Genomic DNA, 26,645 nt, shown 5'->3' with positions numbered 1-26,645 from the left:
GGAGCTGTTCTGTCGGGATTGTCCGTCCCCCATCCCATCTGGGTACCCGTGTCCCACTCAGCATTCTGCATGTCCCACATCCTCGTGCTCACCTCGTGGGAGCTGCTTGGCAGATAATTGGAGGCAGAGCTGATTTTTTATCCCCTATACAACCACTAGCCAGGGAATGGGTACATGAATGGCGTTTGGGGTCCTGAGTGAGTTTCAGTCCCAGAGAAATTCTCTGGCCCCTTCTAACAGGAGACGAGGAGTTCCAGGTGAGTCTCGGCCCAAGAGCCTCTGGGCACCATCTCAGGAGGGATGGGGGCCTGGTCTGGCTAGCAAAGCCCCCTTGCCCTCCAATCCATACATTGGTTGTCTCCCACAGTGGGGTCTGCTCTCGCCCACAACAGAGCCTCTAGTCTCTGAGCCTCAGTTTCCCCGCTGTTACAGAAGAAACCCGACCCTACACCCCGCAGTGATGTGGGTACCCCGGCGGCGGTGGCGCGGGGACGGCAAGCCCTGCAGGCGCAGCCACCGGGGGAAGATGCCCGGGGCGGGGCGCGGCGCGGCGCGGCGCGGGGGCTCCGGCCTCCCAGCGGGGCTCCCCGGGCCCAGGCGCCCCCTCCCTCCGGGTCCCTCTCCCTCCTGCCTTCCCTCCTCCCTGCCCTCCCGAGCGCTGCTCCCGGCATGCTGCGCGCTGCTGACAGCCTTATAAATAGTCGCCTTTGCGGGCGGCCGGCGAGGACGGGCAGGGCACCACCGGCCCGGGCGCCCGCCGCACGCCTCCCCCAGGTCAGTGCTGCGCGCCCGCGGGCCTGGGCGCGGGGGCGCCTCCGCGGGGGGTGGGGGCCGGCCCGGGCCGCGGCGCTGCGCGCGTCGGGCAGCCTTGGGGTTCGCGCGGCTGCGGGTTTGTCTGGGCGGCTGGGACCCGCGTGTGTTCGCCGGTCTGCTCTTCCCAGGCTCTGCTCCGGGTGTTCGTGCCACCGTGGTGTGCCCGGGTCGGGGGGTGTGCGCTGCACTCCCGCCTCGCCTCCAGCCCGACGCCCCTTTGTCCCCGCGGGCACTCCGGGGGCCGGGGGCTCCAGGTCCCTGCCTTGGAACGTCCCGGCTGGGGCCCAGGGAAGGGGGCTGTGGCCTGACGCCTGCCCTGGAGGACCTGGCGGGAGCCCAAGAGATTGGAGGAGCTATCCTGCCGCGTCATTTTGAGTGCGGGGGTGGGGGGTGGGGGGCAGGAAGCCCCCTGGATGTTTGGCCTCCTGAAAGGGCGAGGGCTCTAAGGAGCCCCGGGGCCAACACATGGGACCTTTTCTGAGCACCGCTCAGATATTCACTCAGGAGTCTCCAGCAGCAGCAGGATGGGGCCTGGGGGTGCAGGCCCAGAGAGGGGACGCCAGCTGCCCAAGGTCACACAGCTGAGTGAGGAGGAACCCTTAAGTCACTGTCCTTCTGGGCCTCAGTTCCCCAGGCCCCTGGGCAGACCACCCAGTCACAAGTGGAGTTGCTGCAGCCTCGATCTAGGGGCCTTATAAGGCCTGGGTGCTGAGCCGGTAACCCAACTCCATCCTGGACCCCTGGCCTCTGGGAGGCCTCCTCACGACCCAAGTTATTTTGGACCAAGGAAGTAGCAAGTGCCAGTAGGACAGAGGGGCTTAGGTTACTGGGAGGAGGCAGGGCAAGGTGGGTGCGAGGCCACTCCTCAGGGTGTCACTGCAGGTTCTCCCTGGCCTTGGGACCCTCCACCTCCCTTGCCAGCTGCTTCAGAGCATTGGCTGTTTCTACCCTTCCTTAAGCACACTCAGCAGGAAAGAGGCTATAACTCATGCCCCACAAGTGGCAGGACAGTCAGCAAAACTGCTCAAAGACCTACTGGGTGCCAGGCCTAAAGCAGCAGAAAATGCAGCCTGAGTCTGACCCCAGCCAGTCTCTGGAGAAAGTCTCTGCTCCTCTCTAAGCCTCAAATACCTTCCAAGACAGCTCCGAGCACAGAGTGAGGCACCCAGCCCTCTGCTCTGCCCAGAGCCAGGCCCAGGCCCAATCTGGTGGGGCACACAGGCCAGCTGCACAACAGAGCGGTCCAATACCAGGTGGTGTGTGCAGTGCTGGGAGCATTCAAAGGAGGCAAAAAGTCCAGGAGTGGAGGGCAAAGTCCAGGAAGACTTTCAGGAGGAGGTGACACCTGAACTGAATCCTGGACAGTAGCACCTGGAGAAAAGCATCCAGGCATCAGGGTCTGGAGGTGGGGCATAGTCATGGGGGGTGAGGAAGCTCCAAGCTGTTCAAATGGTGGCTGTTAAGGCTGCAGAGGGGGGGCAGGAGCCAGGTTGTTGGGCCCTATCATCCATGTTAGGGGCTCAGGCTTATCTTGGAAGCTGAGGGGGCCCCACATGGAAGGGTTTTAAGCAGGTGAGTGATGTGGTCTGATGCTGACCAGAAAGAATCCTGCAGATTGCCTGGTGGGGTATGGAGGCAGGAAGACCCATGGGAGGCTGGGGCAGTGGCCAGGCACTCTGGCCGGAACAAGAAAGTGGTGGTGAGGACACAGGCTGGACGGAGAGTGGTTCAGGAGCAAGAGAGGGGGTATGCACGTGCAGGGGTGAAGTGGGGTGTGGGAGAAGGATGTTCACACAAACTGGGGCCTCTGGCTGGGCAACAGGGCATGGAACTGGGGACATGGGAGAGTCTGTGGGGACTCCAGGCCTGTCCAGGGACCGTGGGCTGGGGAGGGAGGGCCAGGTTTGGCTGGGCAGAAACAGGGATCCTGGGAACCTGAAGCCAACAGGGTGAGGGTGAAGTAAGGGGGTTGGGAGGATGCCAGGCAGAGGGAATGCTGGCTAAGGGTTGGGCATCAAAGGTCAGGGCAAGAGTGGCTGTGATGGTCGCTGGTGGCCTTGGGGAGGGCAGGTGGGTATGTAGGTGACAACTCCAGGTGGAAGGAGAGGTTGGAGCAGAGTGGGGTCCCCAGAGGGGGTGTGGTTGATTCACATGCTGAGAGGAAGGCAGGGGGTGCAGCAAGATCCTAAGGGGGTGAGAGGGCAGGGGCCGTATGAGGGTGTGAGACCCCCCCCCCCACGAAAACTTTCCAGGGCTGTGTCCACTTGAGCAACTCCCACAGCTGCCTCCCCATCAGGCTTCTGTGTCCCTTTGAGCATCCTTGTCCCAATCCCAGCCCAGAGGAAGACACATGCAGCTCAAGAGGCCTTGCCACCCCAGCCTCCCCTCCACAAGCTTTCCTCCTGGCCCTAGGGAGTGTTGCCAAGGTGTTGGGCAGACGTCTGCTTTCTGGGACTTAACTAGGGGAGCCCCTCAGCGGTTGCTGACGCCACTGTTGGTGTCCCTGAGGACTGTCCTCACCACTGGCTCCTCCAGCGGGAAGAGGTGACGGGAAGGGGCTGCCGCCCTGTTGTTGCAGGCAAGGCCGTGGAAGCACACCAAGGAAAGGTGACTTTCCCAAGGTCACCCAACCTTCGGGGCCTTCCCTGCCCTGTACCCTTGGGAGCGTCAGGGCCTGGTGCATACCGTGCAGCCTGGCAGGAGCAGGGCAGGTGGAGGAAGGTCCCCCTCATCTGCCCTGCCTGTACCCTTGTCTTGCAGTGTGCTGACTCGGCTCCCCGGACCTCAGCAGGATGGAAGGTACCGAGGCTCTTCTTTCCCGCTCACTGCCTGGGCCTCAGTGTGCCCATCTGTCAAGGGGGTGTGCTTTCAGGAGACGTTCTGAGAAGGGTTGGAGGAGGTTCTGGGGCTGCCAGAGGGCCCTGCCTGGGAGCCTGCAGCATCTTCCTCAGGCATGTCATGGGATCTGCCAGCTCCAAGATTAATTTTAGAAGCAATGAGGCCTCTGTGAGGCTCCTGAGGGCCCCATAGCTCACCTCCTACGCTGGTATTTATAGAGCTAAATCCCTGCCTCTTTCTAGAAAGGGTGGGTGCTGGCAAGGGGGTGGCTGGCCCTGGGGAGGGGCCCCAAGTATACAAATGCCAAGCCTGACAAGGACGAGGTGAGGTCCAGCCCCTCTGTGGGACTCAGTTCCCCTGTTGTCCAGAGGGGGTGGGTCTTGAGAACACCGTGGGCCCTCCTGGCTGCTCTGGGCCTGGACAGGAGGGAGACGTGCAGCCAGCAGGGTGCCTGGCTGGCCTTCCTCCTGGCAGTTTCACCGCCCCATCCTTGGCGTTGTGCCTCAGCCTGGGCGGCTCTTAAAGGAGCCTGCTGCTGCTGCCTGAGCCAGGGGTCACCCTTCTTCCCCTTGGGCCCCAGACATCAGCTGGCCCTGGGGTGTGGCCTCCCCCCACCTCCAGGTTGTACCCAGCACTTGGCAGGAACTTGGCAGGCAGTTGATGGGAACCCACACAAGGAGTTGTTCTTCTGACAGGTCCTCTAGGCCTCCAGCCTCAGGGCCAGAGGACCCCTGGGAGCTGCCAGGCCTTCCTCGGGAGGGACAGAGAGCCAGGGAGGGGTGGGGATCCTTGCCTAAGGTGACATAGTGAGGGCCTACTTGCCTGAGAAGAGGGCAAGGCTGAGCAATCTGGGAACAGGGCCCAGGTTCCAGTTCCAGGCCCGGCATCCTCAGAGCAGGCCCTGGCCTCTACAAGCCTGTTTCCCTTATCTGGTGAGGCTGGGGTCTTGCTGAGTTCTAAGGGCTGGCAGGGCAGAGGCTGCAGCATGAGTTCACCTCCCTCTCTGGGCAAGGGTTCTACATGCCCACCGCAGCCCTCTTCCCTGGCAACAGTCTCCAGGGCAACATATGTTGCGGTTGCCAACTCCATACTTGTGCTGCCCAGAGAAGGCGGGCAATGGGCAGGCCCAGGGTCTGGGAGGGGAAGGCTAGGGGACACGGGAGAACAGGACCATGGGTGCCTACTGCTCCAGAAACCACTGCAACGTGGAAGACTCTAAGGCCAGAGGTGACCTGCTGCAGCCCAGCAGCCCACAGGGAGGGGCAGTGAGGGGTGGCCTCTGAGCCCCTTGGAGTGGTCCTCAGCCTGTGCCAAGTCTGGAGCCTCCAGGCCTCTGCCTGTGCTGGTTCTTCTGCCTGGAATACCCCCCCCCTTCCCTGACCGCTGAGCTTTGCTCCCCTGTCACCAGTCACTCTGGGCAGGAGCAGGAGCCGTGTCCATCCCTCTGCCTAAGGCCTGGCACGGGCCTGGGACTCCAGAGGTGCTTCTGGCTATTTGTCAAGTGAGTGACTGAACCCTGCTCCCCTTTTCTCTCCCTCAGAGAAGCTGAAGAAAACCAAAATCATCTTTGTGGTGGGTGAGTCCAAGGCAGGCGGGTAAGGCAGCAAGCAGGGAGGCTTTTTGCAGGTGTCTATGGGAGCCTGGGCCTGGGGGCTGCACCCCGGGCTCCGCCCCTCCTTCGCTGGGTGATCTGGGCAGATCCTGTCCCTGCAGCAGCTCCCATTTCATGGGGCTTCCGAACGGGTGGGCGCTTGCAGGAGGGCCCGGCTCAGGGAAGGGCACCCAGTGTGAGAAGATTGTGCAGAAGTACGGCTACACCCACCTCTCCACCGGGGACCTTCTGAGGGCCGAGGTCAGCTCAGGCTCGGCCAGGGGCAAGATGCTGTCGGAAATCATGGAGAAGGGGCAGCTGGTGCCACTGGTGAGTGGGCCCGGTGGGGTGGGGGGTGATGGTGGCCCTGAGCGGGCTCCAGCCAGCAAAGCCCATGATGCCCTGGCAATGCTGCCTTGATCTTCCCTGGCTCCAAACACTCCTGCTCTGGTCCCCATTGCCGTTGGCGGGAAATTCCTTCTAGAAGCTCCCAGAGCTCTGAGGACCCTGCCCTGCTGACCCCTTCAGCCTCACATTACTCACTCACTCTACCCCACCCCAACTTTCCACCTTCCAGCTGCCCTGGCCTTTCTGTCCTGTCAATCTCATCATACTCCTTCCTGCCTGGAATGTTCTTTCCTCCTCCTTTCAGACATTCCTGGCTCCACAGATTTGAGCTTAGACCCCCTAATCTTATGACTACAAAAGCCTCCTTCTTTGCCCATTCAACCTATGTCATGCTTGGAAATTGATTAATCAACATCACCACACTGTGAGCTTCTTGAGGAGGTTCTGCTTTGTTCCCATGGTCCTCCTGGGCAGGAGCTGGCTGGGAGGAGGGATTCAGTACATACTGTTGAACAAATGGATGGATGAATGAATGATTTGATCAACCAGTCAAGTGCTCACAGTCAAAGGAGGCTTCCTGGAGAGGGAGGCTTGTTTGGAACACCTTTATTAGGGCAGAGGCCTGGAGGAAGAGATAGGGGAAGGAGCTCATGACCCCCGCCATCTTTTCCTGTGCCCCCAGGAGACAGTGTTGGACATGCTCCGAGATGCCATGGTGGCCAAGGTAGATACTTCCAAAGGCTTCCTGATCGATGGCTACCCTCGGGAGGTACAGCAGGGAGAGGAGTTTGAGCGGATGGTAAGGTGCAACCTGCTGGGTACATTTGGGAGCTGTGAGGTGGGGGAGCCAGGCAGAGGCTGCCATTATGGCCAGAGAGAGACTGATTGTGGGGTCGGAGAGGGGAGAAGGGTGAGGAGGGCAACCAGGGAAGAGTTTAAGAAGAGGAAGCACAGACTGGAGAGCTCACAAACCTGAGCTCAGGTTCTGGCTCAGCAGACCTTCAGCCAATCATTTTGCCTCCTGGAACTTCATCAGTGTCCCCATTTGCAAAATAGGGGGACAGAGTTGGCGGCTGCCTTATGGAGCAGAATGGCGATGAGAGAGAATGTACCCTTCAGAAGTGGGGCTTGGCATCTTATAAACATGTAGGCAGAGGGGCAGGGAGCAGGATGGACTGGGCTGGAAGGGTCAGCTGGGGGGCAGGGCAACCAGGACAGATGTGGGAAAGGGTTCAGACCTGGCTGGAGGCTCCTGAGGCCAGAGAGTCCAGTCTCCTCTGGGCCACAGGGAATCCAGCTGGAAAAGGTAGGCCTCAAGGAAGATGGCTCTGAGCTGCCTGAAACAGATGCCCAGCAGGAAAATGGGGTGGGGGACACCTTTCCCAAACACACAGGCACACAAGCACATGTACATGTGAGCACATACAGAGCACACACACGTGTGCACAAAGCCACGGACAGACACACATGTGCACAGGCATGCATGCATGTGCACACACATCTGGCAGTATACATGCGCACATGCTCACACAGTGCATGCACACTGATACAGCACACTTATACACAGGGCTGTACACCCCTACCCCCGTGCCTCTGGTGTCACAGGTCATACTAGGGAAACAGAGCTGCAAGGGGAGGGGGAGTAGCAAGAGGTGGGGCGGGCTCAAGGAGGGCCTCTTAGTAGATCCCATTGGGCTGGAGCAGGACCAGTCCCTCAACTCCCACTTCCCAAGCGTGCAGGACTGGGGCCATCATTGAGTGTCCATAGCTTTGAGCCTCATCCAGAGGTAGGAGATTGTATTTCCTGACCTTTAAGTGCCTGCAGGACTTCAAGAAAGTGTCTACCCTGTCCTGGGCCTCAGTTTCCCTATCTTTGAAATGGAAGTTGGCTGGGCTTCCTTCAGACTAGGAGGGCATGGACACTGTGGTCAGGTGCTAGGCAGCCTCAAAGCATGTCTGGTTGTGACACACACGTACCAGCTGTGTGATGTCATCTCTGACCCTCAGGGCCACACCTGGAAAATGAGATTACTCAAAGTCTCCTTCCCTCCTGGGGCTGTTGTTGGCACTATTGTGGGCAGTGGGCTCAGCACAGGGCCCAGCCCTGCCAAGGCCTCCCAGGGTCTGGGCACCTGGTCTTCTCAGATCTGGACACCAGGGGGCATCAGGGCCTCATCGACTGAGGATGGGTCAGCCTTGCTCCTTCTCACCCTTTGCGGGGATGAAATGTTTATTCCAGTGACAATGACATTGTTCAGAAACACCACCACCACCACCACCCCCAGCTCAGCGGGGCCGTCACCCCTCCTGGCAGCCCTTGTCAAGTCCTTGCCCAGCTCTGCTGTGCAGACAGATGCCTCACTGCCCTCAGGGGCCCCTGGCTGGCAGGGGAGAGGGAAACTAAGTAAATCACCAGATACCTCCTGAGACATTCTGGGCGGAGGAGAGGGCAGGATGGACTTGGCTGGAAGGGTCAGGCTGGTGTGGGGAGAACAGAATCAAGGGGACAGGGCAGGGGATCAGCCTGCTTGATGAGCCTGGGTGGCTCAGCGGTTTGGCGCCTGCCTTTGGCCCAGGGCGCGATCCTGGAGTCCCGGGATCGAGTCCCGGGATCGAGTCCCGCGTCAGGCTCCTGGTATGGAGCCTGCTTCTCCCTCCTCCTGTGTCTCTGCCTCTCTCTCTCTCTCTCTCTCTCTCTTTCTCTCTCTCTCTCTCTCTCTCTCTCTATCATAAATAAATAAATAAATAAATATTAAAAAAGGCGGGGGGGACAGGGCAACCAGGACAGATGTGGGAAATGGTGTTCAGGCCTGGCTGGAGGCCTCCAAAGCCAGGGAGTCCAGTCTCCTTCTCTGGGCCACAGAGAGTCCAGCTGGAAAAGGAGGCCTCAGGAAGATGGCTCTGAGCTGCCTGAAACAGATGCCCAGCAGGAAAACGGGGTGGTGGTGGTGTGGTTCCCGCAGGGAGCTGGGAATGGTGGTGGGGGTAGCATCCTGGAAGACTGCCCTGGAGGAACGAGATTTTTGTTCCAATCTGAAGGCCAGCACTTGGTATTGAGGGTAACAGTTTCTGGCATGAGCAACGGCCTGGCGTGGGAGGAGGTTGATGAGAGCTCAGACTACAGAGTCCACGTGGCTGAAGCAAGGAGAGCCAAGGAGTGGGAAACACGAGATGAGGAGGGCAGGAAGCCGTCCTCTGAGGGCACTGGGGAGCCATGGGAGAGGTGGGGAGCAGGGCAGTGGTTTTTGGAAGGTCCCTCAGGCTGCCTTGGGGAAAGGCTTGGAGGTCTGAGTGGGTCTCAGGTGGGGCCTGGGACTCGGGAGGACGGGGTGGAGGTGGCCCAGGGGCAATGGGGCCCCTATGAGTACTGCTCCACCTGCAGATTGGACAGCCCACGCTGCTGCTGTATGTGGACGCAGGCCCAGAGACCATGACCCAGCGGCTCCTGAAGCGTGGAGAGACCAGCGGGCGAGTGGATGACAATGAGGAGACCATCAAGAAGCGGTTGGAGACCTACTACAAGGCCACAGAACCTGTCATTGCCTTTTATGAGAAACGTGGCATCGTACGCAAGGTGCGCCCTCTGCAGTCCCCGGGGGCCCTGGGAAACCGGGTTTTTGCTCGGGGTGGCCAAAATCCCGGTGACCTGGGGCCAGCCCTCCTTTGGTTCCCCCAGTGGCGCGGTGATGGGCTGCTGCCCCTTGTGGCAGGGCTCCGAGCTCTGCAGCCAGGCCAGGCCCCTGCGGGGAGTGAGCCCCTGCCTCCGTGGGCCCACCCAGACCTCCCTGTCCCCTCTGCCCCTCCGGCGCTCTCCCCACAGGTCAATGCTGAAGGCTCCGTGGACAATGTCTTCTCCCAAGTCTGCACCCACCTGGATGCCCTCAAGTAGCAGTCCCAGAGCCCCTTCCCCAGCCGAGCCCCGCCCCACCCCTGTCCTGCCTGAGGCTGTCCTGGCCTGGGCTCAGCGCCTCCACCCTGCCCGGCTGGAGCACAGACAGAGGAAGCCACTTTATCCTGTTTTCATGGACAGCCAAGCACTAAAGGAATTTCCAAGGACATTCGGTCTTATTCCTTTTTCTTTGCTTTCACTGGAGTTGATCCACATGGGATGGCCTCTCCTAGTCCCTCACCCTCCCGGGCTCCCTCGGGCCCCTCAGCCCACCTTGGCCAGCTGCCTTCCCCTAGTACCACGGGAAGACCCAGGGCCCTTCCTCACCCATGGCCTGGGGAGCTTGGGGGGCCAGGGTGACTGAGGCAGGATCCTTGCTCTCAGAGACGGATTGTCAGGCACAGCCGAGCCCGACCTGGGTTCCTCCAGGTCCTTGCTGTGTGGCCTTGGCTCTGACCCCTCATCAATCTGAGTGTGTTTTCTGTGCTTAACGCCATTGGGGCCTGTGTGCAATAGGCAGCGAGGTCATGGGCTTTGGGGAGCTTCCAGGGCAGCAGGGTGGCGCACGTCAGCTGTCAGGGTGGGTGTTGAATTGGCTTCCTGGGTACAAGAAACTCTGAGTGTCTGAAAAGGGCATCGAGATGAATGGTCAGTGGTACCTCCCTGAGGAGGTGAGACGTGGAGGATCTCCCACCATATGTCCCCAGACAAATCACAACCTGCCCTTTCTGAGCCCGTTTCCAAATCTGAGTTAGGGTCCATGTCTCCTGAGACCCCCACCCCTCAAGGATAGGATGAGGACACACTGGATGAGGGTATAGGCTGTTGGTCATCATGGCTGTGGGAACTGAGATCAGAGTGGCCTTGGGGATGAGCAGGGCTGGGGTGTCCCAGAATCCCCAGGGGGAGAACTCGCTTCCCTTTCCTGTTCTTTCACTCTGTGACCTCATCACCGAGGAAGGTTCAACTTGGGGCTCATGTATCCTTAACACCTGTCCCAGCCCAGGCTGACTCCTCTAGAGCCAAGAGGGCCTTCAGCGGGTCACACTGGGCCAAAACAAAACCCCACATGGGGCTGATTGTGCCCATGCTGCATCCCCTTTTCTTTATGGCAAGTGTGGCTGGTTTTCCATCTACATTAGTTATTGAAACTTTATTTTTTTAAAAGATTGTATTTATTTATTCATGAGAGAGAGAGAGGCAGAGACACAGGCAGAGGGAGAAGTAGGCTCCACGCAGGGAGCCCAATGTGGGACTTGATATTGGGATCCCAGGATCAGGCCCTGGGCTGCAGGCGGCACTAAACCGTTGAGCCACCCAGGCTGCTCCGAAACTTTCCTTTAAAATAAAACATATTTAAGTTATAAAAGTGGGTCTATTGAAAGAAGAACACAGAACAAATAAATGAGAGCCCAGGAGAGGTGGAAAGCAGGCATCACATGGGGATGAGCCCTCTGGCTTGGGTAGACGTGCAGGAAAGCCCTCTGCCCTGCAGTGCAAGGGGGAGCCTCAGTTGCTCTGTGACCTTCTACCGCCGAGTCTCCAGGTCACATCCATCCAAGCAGGTTAATGTGTGTGCACACGCGTGCACACGTACTCACACACGCACCCATGCATGTACACACCTTCTAGCTCAGGGTTGTCGGATCAGCGTGAGGATGAGTGGGGAAGACATGCCAGAGAGAATAGCTAGAGAACTCACCTGACAGAAGCATCTTCATGATCTTTATTATTTTTAATTATAGCATCATTGAATCAGGTGTGTCCCAGTTTAATGAAAACCTAAGCCGACTCAAACTACTGCTGGCTGCAGAATCACTTTATTCACTTAAAAAACAAGTTGAAAACTTGAAAACACACACAGAGACATACACAAATGTAAAAGCACCAGTAACCACCACCCCATCCTTGCCACCACAGACCTTCTTCGAGGGTTTCCTTTATGCGTGTTCATTCACTTAGCAATTTTCCAGAGCCCCGGCCATGCTGGCAAGCCCATAAGCCGCCACCTGCTGTGATATGGCCCCTCAGCACGAGGAGGGGGCCGTGGTCACAAAACTGAGACCAGTCTGGGCAGGTGAGTGCACAGACTCAGAGGGGCTCCTGCTGGCAGCCAGTTCCTTGAGGTGGAGATCTGTAGTGGGGCCTTGTAGATACCTAGGAGCTCACTTCACCATTAGAGAGGTCATGGAAGGGTAAAGGGAATAGCTCTGCAGAGCCACAGAAGCCTGTTGGCTGTGATGCAGGTGAGAGGGGGTGCAGTAGCAAAAGACAAGGCCAGATTTGCAGGGCCTTAAATGCTGAACCAAGTATCTATCTCTCCCCTAAGGGTCATGGGAGGCTCAGAAAGAGGTTTTCTTGGGGGAGGGAGGGTGCTTGGGTGGCTTAGTTGGTTAAGCATCTGAATCTTGATGTCAGCTCAGGTCATGATCTAAGGGTTGTGGGATCGAGCCCTGTGTCTGGTTCCACATTCAGTGGGGGAGTCCGCTTGAGGATTCTTTCCCTCTCTTTCTCCCTCTGCCCCTCCATGCCTCTCCCACTCTACTCTCTCCAAAATTAAAAAAAAAAAAAAGTTTAAAAACTATTTTTTTTTTTTAAATTTCAAACAGAAAATTGGAGGAAACAATATAACACTTGTCACCAACATTTAGCAACTTTTATTTCCCTACATTCCCTTCATTATTGTTTTGCTTTCGACCAAGTATTTACAGTAAATTACAGATACGAGAAAAACTTCACCCCTGAAGTATGATTCTGAAGAATAAGGGCATCTTCCTACATAACTGCAGCTCAGAGTTTCAATAATACTGTTTTTGGTTTTGGTTTTTTTAAAGATTTATTTATTCATGAGAGACACAGAGACAGAGAGGCAGAGAGAGAGGCAGAGACACAGGCAGAGAGAGAAGCAGGCTCCGTGCAGGGAGCCCAACATGTTACTCCATCTTAGATCCCGGGATCACACCCCGAGCCAAAGGCAGACACTCAATCACTGAGCCACCCAGGTGTCCCCAATAATACTAAGTTAATGATAATTTCGTAATATAGGATAATCAGCTCACATGCAGTTTTGCCCAATTGTCCCCAAGATGGGTCTTTGTTCAAATCAGGGTAAACCCGGGATCACACATGCACTTGATTGCAATCATCTGTCAGACCTCTTTCAGCCTGGAATGACTGTCACAACAGCCTGTGGAGGCACCAGCTGTCCTGCAGAAAACTCCTTCCAGATTCATCCTTTGCTTCCTCCTGGTGTCATCCGGCTTGCTCCTCCATCCCCTAAATTTCTTGTACACTGGAAGTTAGTTGTAAAGCTTCATAGATTCAGGCTCAGCCTCTGGGGCAAGAACACCTAAGAGGTGAGGCCCAGTAGAGCCTTTTTAATTTTTTTCATTTTGTTTTTTATTTGAAAGAGAGAGAGAACATGAGCAGGGGAGAGGCAGAGAGAGAAGCAGATTCCCTGCTGAGCAGGGAGCCCAACACGGGGCTCGATCTCGATCCCGGGACCCTGAGATCAGGACCTGAGCTGAAGGCAGGCGCTTTGCCCACTGAGCCACCTGGGCATCCCTCAGGAAGGCCAGGACTGTGGGGCGCCCAGACTACAAGTGCACACAAATCTCCCGCTTCTGCTTAGAAAGCTCATTCTGCTTCAGCAGGGCTGGTCTGGGCAGTGAGGCTGGGCTGCTGGTCCAAGGGCGGGGAGCAGGGACGTCTCCAGGGTCACCCGCTCCTGGGCTCCTGTGGGCTGGGAGGTGGGCATGGCATCAGGACCAGGCAGGAGACAGTCTTAAATGTCACACTCTTTGCGTCTCTAGGGATGCTCCAGGCAATGGCTTGTCCCAAAGTGCCGGAACATTCTGACCAGCCAGAGACCTTAGGATCTCAGAAAGAGAGAATACTCGGCGGGGGTGGTGGCCTCAGATGCCCCCCCTGGACTGCGCCCCCAAGTCTTGGCCTGGAGGGCCCTGAGGGCCTGGCCAGAGGCACTGAAGTGGGAGAGGAAGGAAGCAGGGAGCAGAGGAGGCCAAGGCTGCCGCCTCCCAGCCTCAAGAGGGGCCTGGAGTAAACAGGAAGGCCTGGCGGCTCCACGGTGGGGGGGCTTCGGAGGGGTGGGGGCCAGGGCCCTACTGCACATGTGCAGCCTGTGAGCTCAGGGCTTCCTTATAGGGGAAGCTGACCCAGGGAGGTTGTATGACTTGCCCCAGGCCACACAGCAAGGCAGGGGTACTGGGCTAGACCCTCACCTGCTTCTCCTGCTTCTGCCCCCTTCTCAGTCCTCTGGTGCAGTGTCTCCTGCCTGTGTTGCCCTCTATGGTTCAAGGAGTGCTGGGTGAGTCTCTCTCCTCCGTGGGCCTCACCTTTCTTTCTATGCACTCTGAGCCTTACAACTTAGAGGTTCTAGAATCCTGACCCAGTGAATTCTCCTGCCTCCTAGGTGGTCATCAAGGGTTCTTTGGACCCTGGGGAGCAGATTTCGTCAGAAAGGCCAACATTCAGGAGGCAGCAGGTACCTGTCCTTGGGGAATGAGAAGGAGAATCTGAGGGATTTCTCTCTTCTAGAACAGAGCAGAGTCTGGCAGTACCACTGACCCTCGTGACCACCATGTCCCCATGGAGAAACATTCTCCCTCTCAGAGACCCTGTCCTTGGGCTCAGAATGCCTCCAACATCCACACCCTGAGGCCTCAGAATCACAACCTTGAGCTGCAACCTTGAGCTGCTAGCCTGTTCATTTTTTTTTTATCAGTACTTCTCAAACACCTCCCACAGGCCAGGCACTATTTGAAGTGATGGGTATTGGGCAGTGTACAAAGCAAGGCCCGTGCCCTCATGGAACTTCTAGAGGTGGAGACAGACAAAACAACAAAACAAAAACAAAAACAAACACACACAATATATAGCGTGTCAGATGGAGAATAATTGCTGATGTGGGGAGGGGGCTATTTTGAATGCCATGGTCAGGGAAGTCCTCACTGACCATGGGACATTTGATCTGTGACTTAAAGCCCTGTGGTTATCTAGGGGAAGAGGGACTAGCAAGTGCAAAGGCCCTGGGGTGGGTGTGTGCCTGGCACATTCCAGGAACAGCAAGGAGGCCAGTTTGGCTGGAGTTTGGGGAACAAGATAGAGCAGAGCAGAAGGCGAGGTTGGAGATGGGACAGGTGAAACCTAGCTGGCCATTTGAGGGGCTCTGGCTTTTGCACTGAGTGAGATGGTGACCCAAGATAGGTGCTGAGCAGGAGGATGGAACTTGGCTCAACTTTAACTGCCTCCCTTTACTGCGTGCAGAATGGGCTGGGGTAAGTGTGGCAGCAAGGAAACTCTGTAAGGAGGTGACTGCAATATTTTAGGAGGTGCTGGTAGTGACCAGGGTGGTAGCTGTGGTGGGACCCCACGAACACTGGGAAATTGGGTGAGGCACCAACAAGATTCGCTTGTAGGTTGGATGGGCAGGGGGAGTGAGAGTCAACGTCCACCTCAGGGCTTGAGCAATGAGAGGAGGGAATCTGTTATGGTCTCAGATGGAGACACTGAGGCAGGAGGGGTTGGCAGAAGAACCAACAGCATGTGGTTTGGGATGCATGGCGTCTGAGCTGCTTATTTGACGTCCAGGAGCCTGGAGCCTGGGGGAGAGTTCTGGCTGGAAGTAGAAAGCCATCAGTATATAGAGATGGTACTTAAAGCCATTTATTTGGATGAGGGCACCCAGAACAGCACTTCTCAAATTTAAAGTGTCCATGGATGCCCGGGGGGGGGGGGTGGTCTTGAGAAAAATGCAGGCTCTGAGCCAGCAAGTCTCTGGGTCAGAGCTGGAGAGAAGCTCTCGGGAGATCCTAAGCCCACACTTGGAGTGGCAGGGAACTAAGGCATGGTATTTTATGGCCAAGACCCACTGGTGGGTCATGAAATCAATAGAGTGGCTTGTGATCAGTATTTGAAAGGAAACGAGACAAGAGGGATAAGCATCATAAGGGTATATATATACGTTCACAAAACATTGCAACTGTCGGAGCCCAAGTCCCAGGGTTTGTGTTGGGACACAACTTCATGGTCTCAAAGGTTTGTGAAAACCTGGCCTGGGGAGCGCCTGGGTGGCTCAGTGGTTAAGTGTCTGCCTTTGGCTCAGGGCATGATCCCAGGATCTGGGATCGAGTCCCACTTCGGGCTCCTTGCAGGGAGCCTGTTTCTCCTTCTGCCTGTGTCTCTGCCTCTCTCTGTGTGTCTCATAAATAAATAAATAAATAAATAAATAAATAAATAAATAAATAAATAAAATCTTGGGGGGAAAAACAAAACAAAACAAAAAAAACCTGACCTGGGAATGAGTGTAAACAGAGAAAGGAAGAGGCCCAAGAGCCGAGCATGGGAGGATGAGGAGGAACCAGCATGGGGGCAGATAAGGTGACCAGGGAGGTGGGAAGAACATGAAGATGGAATGTTCTGGAAGCTATGGGAGGAAATATGGGCCCAGATTTGAATTATCCTCTGCTTCTCCCCAGTCCTGTAGCCACGCATGCCCGAGTCTGTTTCCTGCCCTGTAAAATGGACGCATGACAGTGTCACCCTATTCCGTGGCTGTAAGTTGGCTCTCGGCACAGGGCTGGACAAGCTTGTGAATGGCGGGGTGATTCTGAATCTTGACTTCGAGCTTTTCCAGGCTCAGGCTGTCCTCCCATTGTGCAGGTAAAGAAACTGAGATCCAGAATGTAGAAAGGTTTTACCAGAGGCCGCCTAAGACAGAGTGACACCCTGGACACCCTGACTCCCAGTCCCGTGCTCTCATTCCTGTTTACCCACTTTCTCCCTTGTCCTTGTGGGGTCATCCCTGATGTTCTCAGCAGCCTCTGGCTCCAGGCCGGTGCCGGAGACAGACAGCCGCCTGGGGGCCTCCCGGGGGACTGCCTAAAATTCCTCCTGTGGCTAGTGGCCAGGGTAGACGTGCTCTGTCCCTTCCCGTGGCCCTGGCCCCGCAGCAAGCCAGGAGGAGGAAGGAGCAGGATTTGTGCACCTGCCCACTGTGGAGTCAGGACACAGGGCCCTGGCCATCGGCCATGTGTCTCTTTGGCGTGTGGCTAGGCGGCACCTGAGAACGTCTGTATCAGCCAGAGCCCCAGCAGGAAACAGATGGCACGCTCCAGTGGGATAATTTGAGAATTTAATGAAGGATCTGTTTACCCAGGTGTGGACAGGGTGTAAGGGAACCAAAAGGGACCATAGTGTGGACCATGACCACCCTTGGCCTGGACAAGGCCTGGTCAGGGCTGCAGCCTTCAGTGGATGGAGGCCACTAACTCACAGTGAATCTGCAGGGATGAATCCTCCTCCCGGTCCTCCTCCCACTCTTCCTCCTCCCCCTCATTCCTCTCTGTGATCTGTGCAGGGCTGAGGGGGAGGAGAGATAAGAGATGTGTTCATCAAGACAGAGATGAAAAGTGGTTAACCCCAAGTCTGTCCCCAGCTGTGAGACAATATGACTGTCAAGCTCCCAGGGACAGACGACCCAGACGGAGGACTGGCCTCTTCCACTAGAGAACATGAGTGAGACCTGCCTCTTTGTACCCCAAATGCCCTGTGCGTCCTTGGCCTCCACCCCTGCCTTACCTTCCTGGTACTTCATGCTTTCAATAAACAGATCTTAAGGCCCAAAGGGTCCTGGGCTCTGTGCTGGGGACCCTGCAGTGTAGACAAAAAGTGCCCCCTCAAGGGGCTTCTAGTCAAGTGGAGAGACTCACACAACATGACTCCACACAGGCTAGAACGTGGTGTGGAGGCCTGAGGTGCTAGGGAGTTGCAGGGTGACCTCCTCTCCACAGTTGGAGGGCGGGCGGGTCCCAATCTCCTTCCTCCTGGGGTTGGGGCTCCAGGCCCTCCTCTAACTGCCTGTAGGTTTTTTCTATTTTTGGAAGCTTCCTGTATGTTCTTTCTTGGGTCTGCCTATAGCCTCTCTTGCTTTCTAGAGAATCCAGTGGGTCTTGTGTATAAAGTGTGTGGGGATGGATTGTGTAGCATGGAGTGGGGGCGGGTAATGGGAAGGAGGAAGTTTTGGGGAGGGCCTCCCATGGGGTCCCTGCTATGGCCCTGGATACCCCTCACACAGTGACACCCACAACTACGGTGACATGTGTCTGCTCCACATTTAGCAGAGAAGGAGGTGAGCTTGCAGCCAGGCAGTCTTGAGGTCTCCACTTTCCTGCTGGGGGTCACATAAACTTCAGGGAGCCTCGGGTTCCTCTTCCGTAAATGGTTTAATGTCACTGGCCTCCAGGGGTGGCTGTGAGGATTCAGAGCTGATAAGGCCACCGACTGCCTAGGGTGGGGCCTGGGGCACTGGGGAGTTCGGCCCCTGAGGCCGGGTTAACTGTCCCCCGGGGTACAGACTCTGTTCAGAGGGCCTCGGGGAAACCTCCCAGGCCCCTCCATCATCCCTGCCCTTTGCCTTGAAGGGCCCACCCCCCATCTCTGCACCCACAGGAACAGGTAGAGGAGCTGTCACTCCTGGGATGGCCCCATCCTCCCCATCACGGCCTTCCCGCTTGCAGGGCATGGAGGGCCTCCTGTGACCCCGCACGCATGGCTGGCTAGAAACTGGCTCCAGGGCCCCACAGTGAACCTTCTCCCAGTCCCCATACAAGGAGCGACACCTGCCCTTCCCTCCCCTGTATCAGCTCCTATAGGGACAAACACACTGCTACTCTGCTCCCTCCAGAGGCACCCAGGGCTCCTGCCTTCTCCTCCCTCCCTGGGCCTCCATTTCTCCATCTGGGACCCAGGACAAGTATAAAAAGAAAGGCCTCCTGGCTTCATCCCGTTTGTGGGTCCTGCCAGCAAATATCACAATTTGTCTTCTCCAAGCCAGCAGCTTCTGCTCCAGGACCTTCCATGATATTCCTTGGCCTTCATTCAAGGCGTCTCTCCAGAACCCGGCCCAGAGTCTGCTTCTCCAGCCTTCCTGTCCCCACCACACCCCTGCATGTCCCACAGCAGTCCGACTACTTCCTGCATTGCGCCTTCGCTGGGGCTGGTCCCCTGCCCAACAGACCCTCTTTACCCCCTTCTTCTGCATCTCTCCCCCAGGCACCAAGTCCTTCAAAGGCCAGGCAGTTCAGGCTGCTTCCTCTGGGCTCCCTTCACCCGACCCCCAGGTGCCACCTGTGACTAACGCCATGTGGGCACACAGTTGGCACTTACTGTTTGCAGAATGAACTAAGGGCCAGTTCTGACACTGTCTCCCAGGCTCATGGGAGAGTGCTTCCTGTTCAGGCCTAAGCACATTGTCCTGGTGCCCAGACCTCCCCAGATCCCATAGCCGCATGGCTGGGAAGGCACCATTGTGCCCACTTGACAAACAGGGTGAGGAAGGTTGTGGAAACTTGCTTGAGGTCTTGAAGGTCAGAGTAAGGAGAGCAGGGCTTTGAATCCAGGGCCGTCTGACCTCAGGAAGGCCATCAGGGGCTTTTTCATCTGGGGCTTTTGTCCCTGGAGGATTTTCCACCCGTGAAGGGGGCAGACCTAGTGTTTCGTATCCTCCCTGGGCCCTGAGGCCTCTCAGCCCCAGCTGCCACTTGGGAGTGTTCCTTCCGTATTCCACGCCTTAGTTTCCCTGCCTGCAAAGCAAGAAACGACAAGCCAGTGGCAGGCTAATGTAAGCTTGGTGCTTGATGACACCTAATCAAATCCATCTTTCAGGGCCAATTATCTCACCTCATCAGACCTCTGTTTTCTCATCTGCAGAATGGGGACAACTGAGTTCAAGAACTATAAGCTCCACCTGGGCCTCCTTAGCCAGGGCTTGGCCTGGAACGGCTCCTTGGTGGGCTGTTAGGGTGATCATTTTCATCTGCGCTTTGGGGGCTGCCAGATGGGCCCCAGCAGCTGGCCCTGCAGGGGGTGGGATGGGAGGGTGGGGTGCATAGGGAGACCAGCCTGGAGCCTGGGCCCTCCCACTACCCCCCCACCGCAATTCCCCCCCACCCCAGCCCGAGGGCCCCCCACCCAGCGACAAAGCCCGTGGCACTTCCTCTGCGCGCCTGGCAGGCCGCCTGGCCCAGCCCCTTCTCTAAGGAAGCGCATTTCCTGCCTCCCAGGCCGGCCTGGATGAGCCCGGAGCTCCCCACCGCTGCCTGTCAGACCCCCCAGCCTCCAGCTGCATCCCCAGGCCCGGACCTGGGACCTGCCGCTGCCGCCTCCGCCTCCACCGCCCCAGGACCCGGCACCCCCGCCCTGCTCATCCTCTGGCCGTGACCCCCGGCCCGGCCCGGCGCCCCTGTGCCCACTTCTCCTGACCCCTCCGCCGCCACCTCAGAAGGCTGGAGCGGGGACGCCGTCGCTCAGGCCGCCTCTTCCCCTCGGGTCCCCGCTCGCGCCCACGCCGGCCCCCACACCCACCTGCAGCCCTGCCCCTGGACACCGGATAAGGCCCCGTGCGCAGACCCCCTGGTGGACCGCATGGAACGCACTGCGCTTCCCCTGGTCGTCGCCCTACTCCTGGCCATCTGTAGCCTCAGACATACAGGTAGGTTTCGGGGGACCCTGGGGTGGGGTGGGGGAGCCTCGGCCCCATGTGCTCCCGGCATCTCTCCTGGTCCTGACCTCATGCCCAGTGGGGCTGTACTGGGGGGCTTGGACACCAGAGGGGGGTACCCGCCATCCGGTCTTGGCTAGATAGAGAACTTTCAGCTCTAAAAGTCTCAAGCATAAAGGGATGAGTTATTTGCCTTAATCCCGGCCTCTGGCCTCTGCCCTACCAGCTAAGTCTAGTTTCTCCCCAGGAAGCCTAGGTCGCAGAGTGCTGTGCAGCGGGGGGAGGGTCTCCTGCCCTCTCTGGGCCTTCAGGTTCCCATCTGAGGAACCTGTGGGAAGGAGGGCCTGTGGATTTGCAGTCAGCACTAAGGCTCTTGGTTCAAATCTCACGTGGTTACTTCCTCCTGGTGTGATGTTGGGGGGACTACCTTTGGGCCTCTGAGCAGAGCAGGGATGGCAACGGAACTCCTCTGGGGCGCTGGGGGGCCAGTGGTGAGGCCATGCTTAGAGAGCGAGCTCCAGAGCGGGCTGGGGGATTCTGTGTTGTTATTGAGGCTTTATGATTCGCTTCAAATTCCTGCCTCTCACCTCCCCAGGGCCCCTGAGCGGCTCCCAGAACATTCTTGAACATAGGGCTCTCCCTCTGTCTCTACTTACTTCCTCTTCCTCAAGATGCTGCAGGGTGGGGACACGGGCCCAGGGCTCTGCAGGGGCTTCTCTGTCTGGGGGCTTTCCCAGGTGGTCATGGTTCTGCGGCCTTCCAAAAGTGACCAGATGAGGGACCATGAGGAGCTGGGGACTCCCAGACCTTCATCCCACTCTCATCCCACTCATGCCGGCCTCGCTATGTCCACTCCGCAGACAGCCCGGTGGGCACCCTTCATCTACGGCACATCCAGAAGCTGTCTAAAGGATCTGGGGGTGGGGAGGAGAGAGTGTAGGGGAAGAGTACAGTGGTGGCCACCCTCCCCACCTGATCCCAACCTGTGGACTTTAAAGCCCCTAGTCCTTGGTCTCTAAACGCCTACCCCTGTCTTACTGATCACTGGAAACTGTCTCAGGCATTAAGTGACCGAGCACAGATTTCACCCTAGGCTTGTGGTTCCTAAGCATGTGTAATACGCACCCTCCACCCCCATAGAGCTCCCCGAAACCCGGTAAGATGGCTGCCTTTATCTCCACATTTCACAGGAGAGGAAGTAGAGGCTGTACCTGCCAGGTTCACACAGCTTAGACAGAAGCCTACCTGGGCTCCACGATAGGCCTCCAGGCTGCCCTTTCTCCTGCCTCCCCCACGTGTCTAACTTGATAACACTGTCTTCTTCATCTCATCAGAGAAAGATCTGTGTAGAGCTTTAGGGTCTGGTTCTACGGGATGGAAAGCAATGGTGTGCTGGCAAATAATTAACAACAGGGGTGGAGGGTGTTGGGGATAGTGTTTGTTAATGTCCAGGGTATAAATGTTCTCATATGGCTGATTTCAAGCTACCAACTCACCAACCTTGCAGTTGGGATGCGGTGTCCATAGACCCTTTGGTATCTTTGCCACACAGATGCAACAGACATCTGACCTCAAGAGCATAGGTTTAGAAAAATGGAGTAAAATAGCTAGGAAATAATGAGTTTTGACATTTATTACCTTTTTTTTTTTTATGATAGTCACACACAGAGAGAGAGAGAAACAGGCAGAGACACAGGCAGAGGGAGAAGCAGGCTCCATGCACCGGGAGCCCGACGTGGGATTCTATCCCCGGTCTCCAGGATCGCGCCCTGGGCCAAAGGCAGGCGCCAAACCGCTGCGCCACCCAGGGATCCCTATTACCATTTTTAAAATGTAATTTATTTTTAAGCTTGTAAAACTTAAATTATTTTAAAAGATTTTATTTATTTATTCATGAGAAACAGAGAGAGAGGCAGAGACATAGGCAGAGGGAGAAAGTTTCCCTGCAGTTAGCCTGATGTGGGACTCGATCCCAGGACCTGGGATCACGATCTGAGCCAAAGGCAGATGCTCATCCACTGAGCCACCCAGGGGCCCCTAAAATTTAATTTTTTAAGATTTTATTTTTTTTTTTAAAGATTTTATTTACTTATTCATTAGAGACAGAGAGACAGAGACAGAGAGGTGGAGACACAGGCAGAGGGAAAAGCAGGCTCCATGCAGGAGCCCAATGTGGGACTTGATCCTGGGGTTCCAGGACCATGCTCTAGGCCAGAGGCAGGCGCTGAACTGCTGAGCCACCCAGGGATCCCCTAAGATTTTATTTTTAAGTAATGGGGCTCAAACCTACAACCCCGAGATCAAGAGTCACATACTCCACTGACTGAGCCAGCCAGGTGCCCCAAAATTTATTTTTTTAAAAAAGATATTATTTATTTACTTGAGAGAGAGAGAAAGAGGGGCAGAGAGAGAGGGAGGAGCAGACTCCCCTGCTGAGCAGGGAGCCCAACGCAGGGCTCGATCCCAGAACCATAGGATCATGAGCTGAAGGCAGACACTTAACCTACTGAGCCATCCGGGTGCCCCACAATTTAATTTTTAACAATGGCTGTGTTTATTTTTTATTATTATTTTTATTTTTTAAAGATTTTTTATTTATTCATTTATGATAGATAGATAGAGAGAGAGAGGCAGAGACACAGGCAGAGGGAGAAGCAGGCTCCATGCCGGGAGCTCGACGCGGGACTCAATCCCGGGACTCCAGGATTGCGCCCTGGGCCAAAGGCTGGCGCCAAACCGCTGAGCCACCCAGGGATCCCCACAATGGCTGTGTTTAATCGCAGATTACAAAACCTGATAATTTATCAGCTTGCTCCTAGGAGCAGGTTCTAATACCCCAGTGATCATACAGTTCAAGGACATTCCAAACCATCCAGCCCAGCTCTGTGACAGTCTGGGAAACTGAGGCCCATGGAGGGCAGACAGAGGCCCAGGTCAGGGTGTGGAACCGAGATCTTCATGCTGGGAGTGGGGTGGGAGTGACCAAGGCATCCTCAGTCAGGCTGGAGAAGGTTAAAATGGGTGAAAAACAGGTCCAAGAAGGAGTCCAGCCTTCTGGGAATACAACTTGGCAGAATGTCTCAAAACCCTAATTTGTGCACCAGCTCAACCTTCAGCCCTGTGGAGTCACGTGCCCAACTCTGTAAGGACCTGTATGATCCATAGGTACCTGTAACAAAAACCCATCAGCCTAGGCCCTAGCAAATGAATTATTTTTTAGTGAAATACCCTGCGGCTGAAATGGAGAAAAACCTGAACCTGTGTCTACACTACCGTGGACGGGTGTCTGGGACACAGTGTTGGGTGCTTAAGCAGCAGTGACTCCATTTCTATCAGAATCAAATAGGAACAGTGCATGGTACACATGGGGACAATCTCGATGTTCCTGATCTCAGCACAAGCTTCCTCTAGGGAATTGTCTCTAAGACACACTTTTCTGCTATGCTGTATTTTTTTTTTCCTAAAGAACAAACACGTAGATTTTTAAAGAGCAATTTAATTACATATTCACTTCAGACTATTCCTCAAAGAGCATAGATAAGAAGGGGGAAAATGACTTCCCAAGTTCTTTGATTAATATAGGCATTGTTAGCATGCTGGTGGATTGCCTACTAGTTTTCGTCTAGTTTTTTTTTTTTTTTCTGAAGATTTTATTTATTTACTCATGAGAGACACACACAGAGAGGCAGAGACACAGGCAGAAGGAGAAGCAGGCTTCCTGCCGGGAGCCCGATGCAAGACTCGATCCTAGGACCCCGCCATTATGACCTGAGACGAAGGTGGATGCTCAACCACTGAGCCACCCAAGTGCCCCTTTGTCTAGCTTTTTAAGGTAACTTTAATGTAGATGGGTCAATATTTGAGAATCTTGGGTACCCTTCTTATGACCCAGAAGGTTTCTATGTTGTCATGTAGACTCCATAACTGTCCCACTATGGTTCCAGAATATTCTTTCCCTTGAATGTGCCATCCTGTCGTTTGTCTAATGAATCCCTTATTGTTGAATATTTAGGTGGTTTCCCCAATAAGGCTAGTTATAAATACCACCACCATGCACATTTTTGGTACATGCATCTCTTCCTGTATTTTGGAGTATTTCACTTGGATAGAGTCCCAGAAATGTAGGGGTGCTGGGATTTGAGGCCCATGTTGGGTGGCTGGGATCAGAGTATTTCTGGTGTGGACAAGGCTTCACTGGAGGATGGGGCAGAGGCGGGACTTGGAGCCCTGTGGTACCTGCCACCTGTGTGGGGATCTGGGCCCCTCCAGAGAGGCGAGTGACATGGGACAGAGACAACAAATATCCATCTCTTCGAGCCCACACTCCAGAGCAGCTTCCCATTTGCCAGGAGATAAAAGAGGAGCTGTGTGAGCCAGGAGAGGATGAGACCCTGGGGACAGTGGAGACAGGACCGTTGAGATTCTCTCTTGTCTCAGCCAGACAGAGAGTGACACTAAGACCTGGCTCCAGCCCTGGCACTGGGACATCAGCCCTGGAGGGTGAAGAAGACCATCATCCTGGGCTGAGCTGACTTCGTACCTGGGACCAGGATGGGGGTGAAGAGACAAATGTTACTGCTGACACTGATTCAGCACCCACTCTCTGCCACACACACAATGCTCTAGACCTAATGGGTACCATCAGATTTAACCTTCACAAAAGCCCAGTGAAGCAGACACTTGTCTCCCCCATTTCACAGCTGAGGAGCCTGGGGCATAGGCAGGTGAAGAAATTTGCCCAAGTAATAGCCCAGAAATGAGCAGCTGGGGTTTGCACCCTGATTCTAACCACTGCAAAATACTGCCTGAGGGGCAATGAGGTTTGGTCCCCTTCTTGTCCCCGACACTGGCCCTCCCAGAAAGTGCCACTGGATTGGTTCCGACGAGAAGACTTTCACAATAGGGCTTTGAAGGTTGAATAGAAGTTGACCAAGAGGTCAAGTAAAGGAAGACCACTGGTCTGGGAAAGAGCAGGGCAGCTGCAGGGAATGAGGTGTGTTTGGAGGAGAAGCTCACCTCTGCCCAATGGGCGTAAGTACTCATGAAAACAGCTGCCCGGCCCGAGCCACCTCATGCATCATGGGTCCCCTGGGTGCCATGCAGCTGTCATCTGCACAGTCTCAGCAACTTGATGAGGAAGCTATTGTGATTGCCACCATACCCATTGTACAGATAATACACTGAGGCACAGGAAAGAAGCTGGAAGTTGGCAGGATCAGGATCTGAACCTTGGTATCGATCAGATCCCTGCATTTCTTTTTTTTTTTTAAGCTTTTATTTATTTATTCATGAAATACACACAGAGAGAGGCAGAGACTTAGGCAGAGGGAGAAGCAGGCTCCTCAAGGGGAGCCGGATGTGGACTCGATGTGGGACTCCAGGACCACGTCCTGAGCTGAAGTCAGATGCTCAACCTCTGAGCCACCCAGGCGTCCCAGGTCCCTGCACTTCTTAATTCCACATTAGGTTGTGGAGTGTGGAGTTGTCCCTGCAGGCACTGAGGAGCCTCAGGGAAGACTGGAGAAGGGAGCCTTGAGGCCTCGCTGAGGGTGGCTGGGCTGGAAGTTGGGCCATCTGGGAGGCTAGAATGGGACCCTGAAAGGAGCAAAGGATGGTTGGATAGCTGGGTGAGTGAAGAAGAGAAAAAGCCTGTGAAAGGCTCTGCCCTGGCATTAGGAAGCAATCACAGCCACTGTGTTCAGAACACTTACTGGGTGCCAGGCTGACACACAGCTGTGAGGTGGATCCTGTGTGCAAGAACTGGATCGCCTGGTTCAAGTACAGACACTGACACTTCATAGCGGGGCAGCCTCAGGCAATTTCTTGTAGCAAATTCTTATACCTGGAGGATCTTGTCTCCCCAGGCGTCAGATGGTTACAATAACAGTACCCATGTGTATGGCTGCTGCAAGGATCAAATGAATGAATTCATGTAAGGCCTCAAAACAGTGCCTGGCTCTCAGGAAGCATGATAGAAGCTGTTTTGCAAATGGAGAAACTGAGGCCCAGAGAAGTTAGGCTTTTGCTCAAGGTGACCGTCGTTTTGAGGGGGAGAGCTGGGATTTGACCGAGGCTGTCTGGCTCTGGAGTTGCTTTCCTTGACCATTGTTTTCTGTGGCCTTTCAAGGTGCTGGGGTGCCCCATGTGGAAAGCCCCGAGGTGGCTCTGTGCTCATGGGTGGGGGCAGAGGAGGAAGGGGACAGAGGTGGGGAGGTGGCTCCTGGGTCTCTCACTCGGGCCGGGTCACCCAGGCCCCTAGCGGCGCCTCCTTCAAGCTGGGTCCCGGGAGGCCCTGGCGTTTCCCTTGGTGCCAGGGGATTGTTTTCAGCTCTGTCTGGGCCCGCCTCTGGCTCCGGGAGACAGGCCCGGGCGTCATACTCCCTCCTGTCTCCCCATTCTCGTCTGCGGGGTGGGGGCAGCCAGGATTCGAAAAGGCCCCAAAATAAATGGACCTCTTATCTGATCTCCCAGCCTGGCCTGTTATCTGATCATTACATAATGGGCAGGCCCATGGCCTCTCCTGCTGACGGCATGGAGGAGGTGGCCCTGGGCAGCCCAGGCAATCCAGGAGGAACTGGGGTTCCTGGAAGTCTGGGGAGGGGGCAGGGAAAGTCCGAAGGAAAGGAGGAAGGCACTGAGCTAATCTG

General features: G+C 55.9%; 2 protein-coding genes across 4 annotated transcripts in view; both read left to right on the top strand.

Annotated features, from left to right (window-relative positions):
• Positions 1 to 691: 691 nt before the first annotated feature.
• Positions 692 to 9,646, top strand: AK1 (adenylate kinase 1). Of its 3 annotated transcripts, XM_041726485.1 has the most exons (7): positions 692 to 774; positions 3,574 to 3,612; positions 5,192 to 5,227; positions 5,409 to 5,572; positions 6,273 to 6,389; positions 8,973 to 9,164; positions 9,411 to 9,646. In XM_041726485.1, the coding sequence occupies exons 2-7, from the start codon at positions 3,606 to 3,608 to the stop codon at positions 9,477 to 9,479; spliced, it is 585 nt and encodes a 194-aa protein (XP_041582419.1). In that variant the 5' UTR covers positions 692 to 774; positions 3,574 to 3,605; the 3' UTR covers positions 9,480 to 9,646. The 3 variants fall into 3 exon arrangements, with proteins under 3 accessions (XP_041582419.1, XP_041582418.1, XP_041582417.1); XM_041726484.1 differs by lacking the exon at positions 692 to 774 and having other exon boundaries at positions 3,591 to 3,612; positions 5,192 to 5,246; positions 5,368 to 5,572; XM_041726483.1 differs by lacking the exon at positions 692 to 774 and having other exon boundaries at positions 3,591 to 3,612; positions 5,192 to 5,246; positions 5,365 to 5,572.
• A 9,881-nt stretch (positions 9,647 to 19,527) lies between these two features.
• Positions 19,528 to 26,645, top strand: part of ENG (endoglin) — a 30,994-nt gene continuing 23,876 nt past the window's right edge. Inside the window, exon 1 of the mRNA XM_041725263.1 lies at positions 19,528 to 19,989. Within this exon, the coding sequence (XP_041581197.1) occupies positions 19,923 to 19,989 (67 nt within the window). The 5' untranslated portion in view covers positions 19,528 to 19,922. The remainder of the gene's footprint in view (positions 19,990 to 26,645) is intronic.

The sequence above is a fragment of the Vulpes lagopus genome, chromosome 12 (assembly GCF_018345385.1).
Source record: "Vulpes lagopus strain Blue_001 chromosome 12, ASM1834538v1, whole genome shotgun sequence".
NCBI lineage: Eukaryota > Metazoa > Chordata > Mammalia > Carnivora > Canidae > Vulpes > Vulpes lagopus.
Note: the sequence above shows the minus strand (reverse complement) of the source record. Positions and strands in the feature narration are given on the sequence as shown.

Coding starts and splice junctions, on each gene's coding strand:
- AK1 (XM_041726483.1), top strand. Junction 5,247..5,364: donor GGTGAGTCCAAGGCAGGCGG/GTAAGGCAGCAA, acceptor CTGTCCCTGCAG/CAGCTCCCATTTCATGGGGC. Junction 6,390..8,972: donor GAGAGGAGTTTGAGCGGATG/GTAAGGTGCAAC, acceptor CTCCACCTGCAG/ATTGGACAGCCCACGCTGCT.